Genomic DNA, 14,197 nt, shown 5'->3' with positions numbered 1-14,197 from the left:
AATCAGATTCTAGCTTTCATTTAGTTAGTACATTCTACAAAAAGACAGCTAGAATCTGGTTGCTACAGGCAACATCTCCACTTTTCAAACCTGCCGGAAAACTCTCAGCTTGATACATTTACCACCTGGACTCTCAGGACAGCAGGCCATTCTACCATATCCTGCCCACTTCCTGGTGAGGTGTATAGCATGGGTGCCTCTATGCCTCAATTCACCTAATTTTGCAGCTGCAATTTTGACACCATTATGCCATTATATAGCGGGGCCTAAACAATTTGATTTACAGATCCCTGCAAATTCAGCTAAAAGGTGCCATTTTGGCACCCTAGCAAAACCATGTTGTACTGCAGGGGAAGGCACATTTAAAATGTGCAGACAGATTAAAAGTTGGAAGGATGCAGGGGCGGATCTAGAAAATAGATCCAAAAAGTAATTGTACCGGGGAAATTTAGTCCCAGCCCCCTTTTTGACAGCTAAGGCTGCCAGCGGCTGCACACTATGTGCAGGTCCGTTCGACAGAGACAGGCAGGGAGAGTGTGCTGCCCGGCTGCTCTGATTGTTTTTAAAAAACACAATCAGAGCAGCTGAGTAGCACACTCTCCCGGCCTGCCTCTGCCAAACGGACCTGCACATAGTGTGCAGCCGCCGGCAGCAAGCCCCTGCTAGGGGGGGGGGAGCAACCGCCCACCGCTCCCCTGGATCCGCCACTGGAAGGATGGAGCATTCCAGTAAAGATCAAAATCACAGTAATTGTCCGCTACATGCTAAAGCAGCCAGTATTTTCCCAGCATGCAAAAGTTGAATTCGCACCCCTTGCGGTGCAACGTGGTTTATCCAGGTACAAACTTGCACCTTTTAGCTGGATTTGTTCCTAATTCTAACTGAGGCCATATCGGTTTTATTTTTAGTCCATCAGTCATTTGCTAAAAGCACTATGGATATTGTCACTATATTCCTCCATAGAGCTGCTTCCAAGTTGTGTTGTGTAGTAGTGTAAGCATATACCCAGTTTTCATGTATTCCCCAAATAACATGTGGCCAATAGCAGCAAATACAAATGATGGAACATGTGCAACTCAAATCTGTATGTTCCACAAGACTCCAAGGAAGTAGGACAAATTACAACTGCCCCACCCGGCTGCTTCTCAATGCCACCAGGCTGGCATAATTTTCTGCGATGAACACTGTGATGTACTCCATATTAACTGACTATAACATCAATTTATCCAATGGAGTTTCATTAAGTTGCAAGTGCAAACTAAATGTAAATTCTATGCATTTGCACAATCGTCCCACGAGCATAAGACTCCCATGCTTTGGACATGCAGAGGATGCATTTGCATGTGTTCATGAATGTGTCCATAATGCAAGCTGAACAGAGCTATTCCCATTCAATTCAACAGACCATTCATTTCAATGGGGGTACCAGCATGTGCACGACATGTAGACATGCCCCCAATCAAATCAATGGCCCATTGAAATAAATGGGAGAAGTTCCTAACATAAATAAAAGCGTGTATTATAATCCAGTCCCCATCAAATTCCTCAACCAGCTCCAGCACTAGACAGCCTGTGTAGGTTCCCACTATTAGCAGGAAAACATGCAGCGTGGGAACCCCGTCATAGTGGGAAACCAGAGCCTGGGGACCCCTTGCTTGAGTGGAAACAGATGCAGGTTACCGCACTGTAAATCCAGCACAGACCTACATTAGTCCCAAAGGGACAATTAAGAAGTGATAGGAGGATAGGTAAAAACAAGAGCTATGTATTAAAAATAACTATTTAGTCATCTTCCCACTGCACCTCTTCCAACATATAAATCACAGTCCATCCAATATGCCTTATAGTAGTCTTAGGCTACCAGTGGATGGCCCAGCTCCTGTGGAACTACAGGTTCCAGCAAAGCATGCTGGGAGTTGTAGTTGCAGAGAATTGGGGAGCTGCTGATGTGACAGTAAATAATACATACAACACACAGGCACCATCCAGCTGTGCACACATCACACCCAGAGCATGCACTCACCTTCTTGCTCAGGTATATGAACATGGCAGCTATTGCCAGTCACAGTCTCTGGGAGCACAATGGAGCCTCTAGAACGTAACTAAGATGCTGAGTCCTACTGTTTCTAGGTAACCGAAATAACTGTCCGTCCCCCCTGACGTCATTTCCTGTACCTAACAACGGTGTATCTCTGCTCCGCATGTCAGAGACTCGCAAACTAAACCAAGCTCTCTCTCAGCTTTTTAGTAAAAAAAAAAAATGTGTCTCAGGTGCTGCAAGCGAGGGAAGGACGTGGATGGAAGGGGGTAGCCATTTTTGCGGAGACCACATTCAATGTAATCCTATGAAAACCATCCCGGGCAAAATGAGTCGTGACATGCGGACCAAACATGAGAGGCATCAGTACTGTTTTGTGAACTGAGATCGGCTTTGCAGCTTTACTTCAGCAATTGCAGTAAAAGTCTTTTAAGAAGTTGCTAAAGTGCTGGAGCGCTGCACAAATGACATTTCGTGGTGTTATTGCTATTGTTTCTGCATTTTCCAAAAAGGTGAAATAACAAAGCATTATATTAATCTCCTTGCATTCGGATGTATGCTTTAGTGTGTGGACAGCCTAATAATTAACAGACCTACCACTTATTTTTTCGCTTATTTAGGTCCAAAGGTTCATGCTTCCCAATTTTTGGACCTATATACCCCCAGCCTCGGACTGGCCCGCCGGACAGCCGGTCAATCCACCGGTAGGCCCAGCGGGGTTGAAGCTCCGCCCCCTCCGTTGTTAGGGCGGAGCTTGATGTTGAACTTTGTTTAGATGGCGGCGGCGGTCACATCTCCTGTAACCACACTACCGCGCAGATGCAGAGAGCCCAGGCGCGGTAGTGTGTTTTTCAGCAGTTTGAGCAGGGGAGGAGGACGTCCTGATATCAACATACTGATCCAAGGTCAGTTTGGTCATCATAGGTTCATGCAACACTGGACGCAATAGACCACGCCCCCTTTGACGCTGCAGAGTTTCCCCGGGTTATCTGAAGCCCAGCCAGTTTGATCGTGGCTGGGATACAGAAGCTGGATACTGCCGTTTGATCGAGGAAACATATGGACTGAAAGATACCTTTTTAACATACAAAATGTGAGTGTTTTTAACCCCATGTTTTAACTTAATAAATAGAGAACGTAAAACACCATGAGATCTTTCTCTGTTCTCTCCCTGGTCTCCCATATGTGCACTCTGGTGAGGAGAAGAAACAGGTTTAGAGGGGAGTAAAAGTACATCGTGGTGGTGCTTTTTGAAGCAAGAGGACACATTATTCAAATACTGTATGGAATAGAAAAGGTCACATTGATGTAAGTTTACCATCTGGGACATCGGTATAGGTGGAACTAGAAGACCAACATCCTTTAATGACTTTGGGACCGTTTTCCCCTTGACTTATTCATTGACCCAATCCTTGTGTTTCTTTACCCTTCCCCCATTTGCGCCCGTCCTTTGATATTTATATTCTCTTTCATACAACACTGGCAGCATACCAGCATATATGGAATAAATGTGACAGGCTTTGGATGGGCTGTATTCTGTTCATTTTTTTGTTTTTTAAAATTTCCCTTCTCAACAAGCATTCATTGGTGAAGTACGCAACCGTAGTAGCACTGATGCTGTGTGTATGGTCTTTGACGAGTGGCATATTCTGTAAGAGTCCTTAAAAAATAATTATAACAAAGAGTCATTTTAATAATCAGACTGTGTATACAAGATCTGGCAAATGAAGGGTGCTTTTCATGTAGTCTAGTATTCCAATTGCATCCAGTTGAAAATATAATCATTCAGGGTTGTATAATATGTTGGTCTATATTGTATGTTAGTGTAGAAAGGCACATGCATAGGAGAACATAATTATATTTATATATTTTTCCTTTTGCCTATTGTGCATTCTTTTTGATGGTTGTCCTGTTTAGAATTTAGGGGTGATATAGTGAAAGTATTATAGGCATATATCAACCGTATTTAAAATGAAATTAGATGGATTTCACTGAGATTAGTTGAGAATTACAATCACTTGTTTTTTTATGAATTGACTTTTATTCCAGGACATGTCACAGCAACAACAGGTTGGTAACCATTGTACTAAAAAATTAATTGTGCAGTTTATGTCTTCTAATTGATGATGTTATTATTTGGTTTGTGTAGCCCTTGTAATGGCTTTTAATAAGCTCAATACATGATGGGCAATAACAACATATGAGGCGAGGGTTGGAGGTAACCAAATGATGCACTTATCATAAGTAACTGTCTTGGTGCATTAGGAGACGACAGGAGCTGGTACTGGAGTTTCTTCCAAACCACAAGTGTTTTATTAATGGGTCCCATGTAGTTCCCTACCAGTAGAATGGGCAGGGTCTAATGCAAAAGGTGCACATTTAAAATAGTGCTATAAGTTGTCCTCCATAGCCTGACCACACCCCCTTTACTGGCCACACCCACTCCTAAAGTTGGCCACACCCCAATATAGTGGGCCCCTATCACTGAATTCCCCCGGTGGGCCCTTCATGCCCCAGTCCGACACTGTATACCCCTGTCCTTTCTATAGGGCACATTTAACAATAAACCGTTTTTTTGGCGCGATCATTTTTTTTCCTTGTCACACTGATAAGGAATGGAAGATCGTAACCATTTATTAAAAGTGTTCTGCCGGAACAGTAGTCACTATGAACAGCTGTCCCAGTGATCACCTAGCTCCTATCTCTTCTATGGTCACTATCGCAAAGTGGTCATCTTTGCATTAGTCACCGGAGGGGAGAGCAGATAAAATGGGGTGAGGGATCTGAAGATCCCTCTACCGCAATGCTCTCTCCATAGGCTTCAATGGCTAATGTCCTTTTTTTGATTTTGTGGGGTACATTTATCAACCTTTTCATAAAGTGAAAAATAGTTTTCAATCCTTATCACATTGATTGAACTATTTCTCACATTTATGAAAAACGCATCACAAAAACAGCAGTTCCGAAAAAACTGCTGTTTCTGTGATAAAAAAAAAATCACACTTACCCCGCCTCTTCAAACGCGATGTCCACGCATCTCCTCCAGGTCATCTTCAATTTTTTTCACACTGGAATTGCGCATGTGCAGTTCGAAGAACTGCACATGCGCACAGACATCTCCGCTCTGTCTCTGCAACTATAGTTTCAGAGAGCGAGCGGTGAGTGACAGGGAAGGATCATGTGATCCCTCCACACATGCGCTGTCTAACTCTGCTCTTCGGATCAGAGCTGACAGCACTAAAATTTTCGATTTATGATAATGTACGCGCGTACATTAACATGACAAGTTTCCAAAAAAAAATGTTTTTTCGGGAACTTGTTAGATTGCGGCTGGGAGCAGTCACCATACTGTAGAATGGTGACTGCTCCCAAAAACGAAAAGGAATGCAAAGCAGCAGATATCCACGATATCTGCTGCTATGCACCCATCTTAAATATGCGGGACACACAGAGGGACCTTAATATCACGGTAAGTGCACGAAAGTGCACTATCATTATTTTTTAAATATGCCCCTATGTCTTGTAGATTTTTTAACGATAAACAGAAGCAGAACACAATATACACAACTGTGGTAATAGATCATAGTGGCAGATCTGAAATAATATATAGAATAAGTTATATTTTGGGCTAGCACTATTGTATCAGAAAGTGATGGAACAGTTACCTTTGTATCTTGTTTCGCTGCCATTATCAAATTTACCAACAATCATTGATGAAAAAAAGTTTTAATGTCTGCATGTTAGTAAAAAAAATAAATAGATATCAGCAAAAATCTAGAAATGTGTTAACAATACATAATAAATATTGCATGTATCAGATCAGTGGTTTTCTGTCTTAAAATGATGTTAAACCCCTTCTTCATCTATGTCCTTGGAGTGCCACTATTTTCATTTTTGAAACCTTTTTAAATTAAGATATCACTAAAGGCTAAAACTGAAATTTTTAGATATGAACCATGAAGATAAAATAGTGTCCAGTGTTAACCTGACATTCCTGTGCAGCTTTACACAAATACATAAGTTTTGCTTTACTACTCGATTGCAGAAAGTGAAGCCCCTCTGTTATTATTAGGACACCAATCCACACAATGTTTTCTTCAAATCAGCCTGCTAAGCTGTCAGTCACTCCTTGACTGCTCTCCTAAAAAAGACCACACCCCCTTCCCCAGCATATCAACTTGCTGCAGCATTTTGGCAACCCTGATATATATCACCGTGATATGTACTATATGTACTTTGTGTCATATTATTCCATTCAACATTGATGGTATGGGGTTCTCCATCAATTTTACTCATTTTTATGCTTACTGTAAAAATGCCATAAATCACATATATATTTTGAAGCTGAAAACTTTGTTGTCCTGGGATAATCAGGACACATAATCTGGCTCAGACTGATCAATAAAGTTTACAGTGGATCTTCCGATGGGCCCAAGCGTCGTGTGGTGGTTTGGCAGGTGCTTATCGGTGTGACCACTCCACTCCTCTTCGCTGAGAGAGTCACCAACCCCAACACAGAGAGAGATGAGGCCCCAGTTGACACAAGACTCCAAGGAAGTAGGACAAATGCACTTAGGACCAGCATTTATTAGGGAGGGAGTAGGCAGAGGTTTGTCGGAAAAGTTCATATTAGTGATTATGCATTAATTGAACAAAATTAAGTTTATAATTAAGTCTACACAATCCAATGCTTTACACTGTGCAATACCTTGTCCATTAAGTTACATTACATTTTGCTGTAGCAATACTCTAATTTATGACAAGACAGTTTCTCCCCTTAGAATATTTGAGAGATCTCTATACAGTTCAGCACATCCTCACAAAAGAGAGTTTCATTTTTCAATAATTTAGTTCTTCCAGTAGATAGTAAATCATACACACCTTAATATAAAAAATAGAATGCAACAATAGTTTAAATACTATGTATTCTATGTAAAATCTGTATGATACAGTGAAGAAACTTTATAGTTGGAAAATTCAACACAAGACACTTAAAAAGTTCAGATTTTAGATCTTTCGATTAAAAAGATGGATGATAAGGAATATTAGTGTAATTACTTTAGTGCAACAGTGCACCATTAATATAATTGTCTATCCTTACGTAATGTGCTATATAGTTTGTTCAGGAACTGTGTGTGAGTTTTAGCCTAAAACTCACACACAGTTCCTGAACAAACTATATAGCGGGTCAACACACAGATATTGCCTAAAACTTTTAGGCAATATCTGTGTGTTGACCCGCGTGGAGGGTAGATTTGATTGGCAAATTGTGATTCTCCAGATGCTGTTGAACTACAGGTCCCAGCATACCTTGCCACACTCTGGTTGAGATATATACTGGTTTATGTAGCTTTGCAACAGCTGGAGAACTACAGACTTTCTAGGCCTAGTTTATATGCTGCTCCTTAAATCATGACTATTTCACTGTCAAAAAGGAACCACTATGACTAAGATATCAACACATAACTGAAGCCAATGTCAAATACTAGACCTAATGATTTAATGTGTTGGATTTATTTGAAAAGTTTTTGACCTCTATCCCTCTTGGAATCTGATTTGTGGGTGTCAAATCCAACGTATGCGATCCGTGGATTGAAATTGAGCTATACACAATCAAAGGAATTATTTATTACATGCATGCATTACGATCGGAGAACAGAGAGAACACAACACCATCTCTTGTGTGTATAGAAACTGTTCTGTTTATTACAATCAAGATTGTACATTCTTATAGCACTCTGAAACTATTTTCTAGCATGCAAAAAGATATAACACCTGGCATCATATGTCTAAAATAATTGGGACTATCAATCTGTCATTATGATTTTAGCCTTGCAAAGTAAATTTCAAACACTACAAGTTACAATGTTATGTAAAATAAACTATTTCTTACCAGTTCCTCTCTTATCTACTTTTAAACATATTCCACACATCTCCTGGAACATTGACACATACTGATTATTTTTCCTTGTTAACTTCTACATTATAGTTAAAGCAATCATAAAGGCACAATACACATTATTAGATGACTTCTATATCATATTTGAAGCAATTATAAACGCTCAATACACATTATTTGATGACTTCTATATTATATTTAAAGCAATCATAAAGGCACAATACACGTTATTAGATGACTTCTATATTCTAATTTCTCATGGGTTTACTTGTTGTGTTACTGTCTTTTTTAATCCTAATCTTATACCTGTAATACCCATACCTGCCCCCTTAATGTTTTTCTACATCACATCTCTCTCTTATATGTGTTTAGTGTGACCCAGTTTTTTCTCTCTAATTTGGTTATCCTTGAGCTATAAAATGAATCATATTACTTTATCATTTATACTCGTATGATTACACTCTACAAAAATAAACTTTTTTCTTTCACAAGAACTAAATAAACTAAATGTACTTTTTGTGCTGAATTTGAGGGTGCATTTAGATTTTTTTCCATCAGGCGGTATTTTTTTGTGACATTTAAAGATTTATAAAATTTGTACTTACATAAGTATAAATGATAAATATATACATCTATTCTGGCTGACTTAAATTGTTAAATAAATTGGGGTACTAGGTACTACGTTTTTTGAAGCATCATCCATTATATACTAGCAATAAAATTGCTTATTTTGCATTCATTGTTTCATCCCCCGATTTATTTCACTGTTTACCACTGCGCCAAGGGGACCTTTTTCTCTATATACTATCGTTTCAAGGGTTGGAACTTTCCTTTATCTTTTGTCCCCCCAAGGCAGAAGTCTGTGCACCATACTATATTTAAGAGAGCGCGGACCCACCCTCCTTTTTTCCTGACTTAAAAAGTTGTAGATTATGATATTCAGGCATATTTTGCCTTTGTATTGTCTCTCTTCATGGTCCAACAATAGTCAGCCAGCATACAAGAACTCCATTTGCCTAGGTACTTCTTTTCCATTGTAGAAATCTGCTGATGGAAACGCTCACCTCTGACAGCCCCAAGACTTTCTGGGAAGAAGTGTAGGTGAGAGTCCAAGAGGTGAAGTTGTAAAGGCATGTTGCATCCCATAGTTGTGTGTTAATTCACTAGATCACTCACTATATCACAATAGTTTTCTGCTTTATGAATTCTAAGAAAACCAGAACAGACCTCTTTGAATGACAACCAGGCTGATTTTTCCAGTGGATTTAACAGTTCCATAACATTTTCCTCTTTGATTACTGATCTTATTTGTGGCCCTATAAAAGTTCTTTCTTTAAGATTTGTATCACTTACTTTTGGAAATATAGATGCCAAATGCATAAATGCAGCAGAGTTTTTATCAATTGTTTTTACAAAATGTTTCATCAGTCCTAGTTTAAGTGGAGTGGAGGTAAATACACTATTTCAGGATCCACTAAAGGGGTATTTAACACATTTTTCTGCCCACGAATAAGAGATTCACGTTTAGGCACCTGTTTTCTAATGTAGTGAGACTTCCTATGCCTGCTGTCCCATTCACACAAGAAACAGCAGAATTTAGTGTACCCAAGTTGCAAACCAAGCCATAAAACAATGACTTTCAAATCACCACAGATATTCGTTATATTTTTAATACTGGATTTTTTCCTAATATTTTCATATGTCCTTTTCGTATCAGCTGCATGCTCTACTGGTATTGATGGGAATTTATTGCCATTATGCAGAAGCACAGCCTTCAAACTAACTTTTGATAAGTCTATGAACAATCGTCAGCCATCTGGCCAGTGTTGATATCCAAGAGCCTCCATATATTGTTTGTATGCCCCTGTTTGTCTGTCTGTGTGTGTATGACAGGCCATAAAGAACACTCAAATATGTGGGGGGGAGTAACTGCTACAAACACACTATGCCTGATTGAAAAGTTCTAATTACATATTTAAATTCAGAATTTAAAACTGCACTAGAGTCACTATTCATTTTACTTGTGAAATGAATCATGTTCACCAATGTTATTGAAGAATTTCTAGATTCCTTTAGACTAGTCGGTGAAGCATGGGGCCAACATGGTGCCCATGGCTGTACCTTTTTACTAATAGTAAGATGTATTTGCAAACTTTACATGAGAAACCAGCTGTTGAAAGCTAGATTGGGTGAGTGATAGGTCAAAGAGGCACATGACTTACTGAGGAGAGATGAAGGAGGGCTGTCAAGTTATGACTTAGGTGAATGTTAAAGGTCCCTCAGCACCACTCATTATAGGAAGAAATACAGAGCCATGATTGATCAGAAACTGTGTTCTCCTCCAGATTAGTCATGGTGATGATTATTTCCTCTTTTAAAAAATATTTTCAAACACAAACATTCACATTATATTCCACATAGCTTACTGATTAGTATATTTGCAGGTTTGCATATTGTAAACATTTTTAAAAAAAATGTAAAAGGCTGTAGATGTCTCTTAATGTCTAGTAGGCAGATTGTGTGCATACTAGCCTAATTTACGGGAAGCTCACGAATTTCAGGGAGTCCTCACGGACTCCCAGAAGAGTAGGCAACCTCCCGGACACTTGTAGAGGTGGGGCTTAATGACACAGCCATGCCCCTCTAGTTAATTCCGCTATCTTGTTTTTTTTACAAGTAGGGGGCATAGCTATGGTGAAGCGACGGTGTCGCCACGCCCCCCCTTACAGCTGTCACATGACCTGTTGTCTGAGGATGTTCCAGAGCATAGGTTTTAAAAGTTGGCAAGTATGGTTTTTTGCATGAAGTCATTGCTTAGTAGTCTTAGCAGTCTTCCTGCTACTTCCCATGAGGCAATGGGGATTCTATCATGCACATGTCCTATCTCCATCGCTCATTGACAGCAGCATAAACTTACATGCATGTTAACGTCAGAGGTAGGTTAAATCAATGTATTCATCAAAATGATTGAAGGTTTAATATGAGATAACAGAAAAAAGTTTTTATTGACTGGATGTCTAATTAAAAAAGAAAGTGAAGTCTGTTATATGACTGTTCATATAGGTCAGCAGTCCGTTAATCCAACATTCTCTCATATATGTGCTATATACAGTGACTGTGATTTGCTGAACTTACTGTGGCACTGAAGAAAACATCATCAATCTTTCAGTGCCAGCCCTAAAATGTAAAACATAAATTGCAATTGCCCTCCTAACTAGGACTCACAAGAGAACTTATCAATGAAACAGTATCACATTGATACCGATTCAGACTGAATCTACTTTTTTTCTCTATTTTTGAACTTGTGAAGTTAATTTACTCCAGTGTACTGATGAACTACAGTATACTACCAACTATTCTCCCATTTGTAGTGCTAAATATTTTATCAAGCAAAACAATAAAATAGTGTAGATGTGATATGATACTGCATGCTAAAATGTCTGTTGAGAAAGTCGCCTACAAGGTAAAATATTAAATTATAAAAGTAAATCAAACAAAAACTCTCAAATGAAGAGAAAATATAACCAAAAAGATATGTTTATTTGAATATTTTCTTTTTTGCTTCTGTCTACATTTCAATAGTTGTCGTACAGTGAATTTTCTTGCAGTGTTTAGAAGTCACAAATGAATTAAGATGTAAAAGATAGAGCATTCCATTTCGACTATACTATTATGCTACATAGAATGTTGTGTATACATCAAGGCTGAAGGAATCCACAGTGTTCCATTTCAAACACTGAAGCAACACAAATATTTGTACAGTTTGCCCTCTATAATCTATGAGCTCTAAGGGTGAGAGGCATAGAGACCGTTCCTACCAGGCTGGTTCTAGGATTGAAACGGAGAACTTTTAAGTTCATTTTAGCCCGCTCCATCTGTGCTGCCATACACGGCACCGCCTCTACAGACAATTACATTCTTGAGACATATATTCTGTTTAATATAATGGATTAAATAATAATCGGTTGATGAGTTATTCAAGTAAGTTCTGGTACACAAATAAAGCATGATGACATATTATTTGCCTAGATAACCAGGAGACGTTTGGATTGCTAATTAGACAATGCTGATATTACGGTTTTTTGAGTTTACATGTAAAATGATACCTGTGTCTTTTATTTCTATAGATGGTGTCATAGGACACACTTTAATTGTTTTAATGAGTGTATTCTCTCAGGACCTGAGTCATTAAGGAGAGCAAAGCATAAAAAAGGAGTAACTTTGCACCTGGGCAAAACCATGTTGCATTGTAAGGGGAGATAAGCTTAAATTGTGAGGTCAGATTGATAGTTGGGGTAGGACATGTCCTAGATCAACTTTAAATTTCAGTTTAAAAATAAAGCTATTTGTGTGCTAGATGAAAAAATAGCCAGTATTTAACTTATGTGCAAAGTAATAAACTAATTTGCACCCCTTGCATTGTAACATGGTTTGTCCCGGAGAACATTTACTCCTTTGCTTTGTTTTGCTTTCCTTAATGACTCAGGCTGTTTGTGTGCAATATACGGAACAGTTTAGCAATCATAGGTTGGTTTTGATTGACTTTTATGTGAAACTGTTTATTTGTTTGCCATATTTATAGAAAGATTTTTGCAAAATATAATTATTAGGACTTTATGAACATCACTGTGTTGTTTCACCCACTTCACAATAAATATACTCCAAACTAGTGCTTGAAACACATCCATGTGTATAATATACCTATATTTCAGTATGGATGGATTTTCTAAGTGGTTTTAAGAACCTGAAAATCCTACATGTGTCTGTGTTATTTGTGTTTTCTGGGGTAATGAATATTCAAAACATCCACCTCAACCAGTTCTTTCCCACTAAATCAATTAATTTTCCATGACTATTGTATTGTGAGATTCAGAAAAGAACTGACATCTACAACTCTCTCACAACCCAGAAATGCCGTTTATTTTAACTTATAATTCAACAGGCCTAACTAAAACCATTACGTTAGGTACTTTAACTTATAATAATCCCTGATACTTTAAAAAAATGACTTATGTGTGAAATTGCCTGTTAAAGTCACAGAAACACACTGTTGCTGCCATTTGACAGATGACTTGTGAATAACTGACCTTCCTTAGCAAAATGTCTAACAATGTTAAGTGAAATGGATTATAACAAAGATACGTTTAGCTAATAGTAGAGGGTTCATAGACATGTTTCCTCTGTACAAATAAAGATTAGGAATACATTTTTATCATATTGAAAGTACTTAATATAAAATTATATTGCATTTTTTTTAACTATAAAACTACTTTCTACTTAAAAATCATATATTATGTAATGTATTGTTGTTGTTACATCATAAAACACAAAGGGTGATAAAGGGTTACTGATATTGAGAGGATGTTTGACAGTACGGTAGAATGAGTGGAGAGAAAGCCGTACAGAGAACCTTGTTGGGGAGGTGAACTTAGGTTTGGAGCTCATGTCTGCTAGTACCCAACCAGCCTCATGTTCATCACTGCAAACCTTTACCTTGCAGCCATTATTTCCCTAGAATTCTGACTGCTGCTGAACTGTGAGTTTAAAGATTAGTAGAAATAGGTTTGTAGAGCTACTTTAACCTGCTGAACCAATATTCAGCCTATCAAATCACAAGGAACCAGTGATCACCAATGCCACGTGTGTCTCCGTGATGTCACTAGCTTCTACTGCAAACTCCCAATTATTGGTTCAGCCACAACGTAGCTGTGCTCATACTTCACATGCATGTAGGCAATAAGTACAGTAAAAAATGTTATTCTTCTTTTTAAACACATAGGATCTCATTTACGAAGCATGGTGGTGCAAGGCACAATCCTCATTGTGATGCTGAGCACCTATACACAAGGGTGCCTAGATATCCAGCAGGGCAGATGTTTTTGTGGAACAGAAAATGGTGACAGCCTATGGGAGTAGTTGGGCATAGCGAGGGTCTTTCTTGCAAGAGTAGCCGCAGCTGTGCCTTGCGAAGCAATGCAAAACTACATTTCACTTTGCGGAACAACATTACTGGAAGTAGATAAATGGGGGGAGATGGAGCACGTCTAGGAGAGTTCCTCTCGCTGCGGAGTGATGCACAGCTATTTCCACTCTACAAAAGCACTTGAATGTTGCACTAGTTTTGATCAGGTGGCGATCAGGTATTATCCATAGTTTTGATATGTGCATTTTTAGAACCAATGTAATAAAAAAACCTTCAAAAACAGAAAAGTGTAATAAAGACAATCCTGACATTCTATCTCTCTCGTGGTTAGTTTAAG

At 38.7% G+C, this 14,197-nt stretch overlaps 1 protein-coding gene across 2 annotated transcripts in view; it reads right to left on the bottom strand.

Moving 5' to 3' along the window:
- WDR35 (WD repeat domain 35) overlaps positions 1–2,209 on the bottom strand; it is a 58,589-nt gene extending 56,380 nt beyond the window's left edge. The window contains exon 1 of one of the 2 annotated variants that reach the window (XM_075201389.1): positions 2,024–2,209. In XM_075201389.1, the coding sequence (XP_075057490.1) occupies positions 2,024–2,047 (24 nt within the window). In that variant the 5' untranslated portion in view covers positions 2,048–2,209. The remainder of the gene's footprint in view (positions 1–2,023) is intronic. The other variant, XM_075201388.1, reaches the window with a different exon arrangement.
- Positions 2,210–14,197: the final 11,988 nt, after the last annotated feature.

Source organism: Mixophyes fleayi, chromosome 3 (assembly GCF_038048845.1).
Source record: "Mixophyes fleayi isolate aMixFle1 chromosome 3, aMixFle1.hap1, whole genome shotgun sequence".
In the NCBI taxonomy this organism is placed as follows: domain Eukaryota; kingdom Metazoa; phylum Chordata; class Amphibia; order Anura; family Limnodynastidae; genus Mixophyes; species Mixophyes fleayi.
The sequence above is the reverse complement of the archived record's forward strand: the minus strand, read 5'-3'. Positions and strand labels throughout refer to the sequence as shown.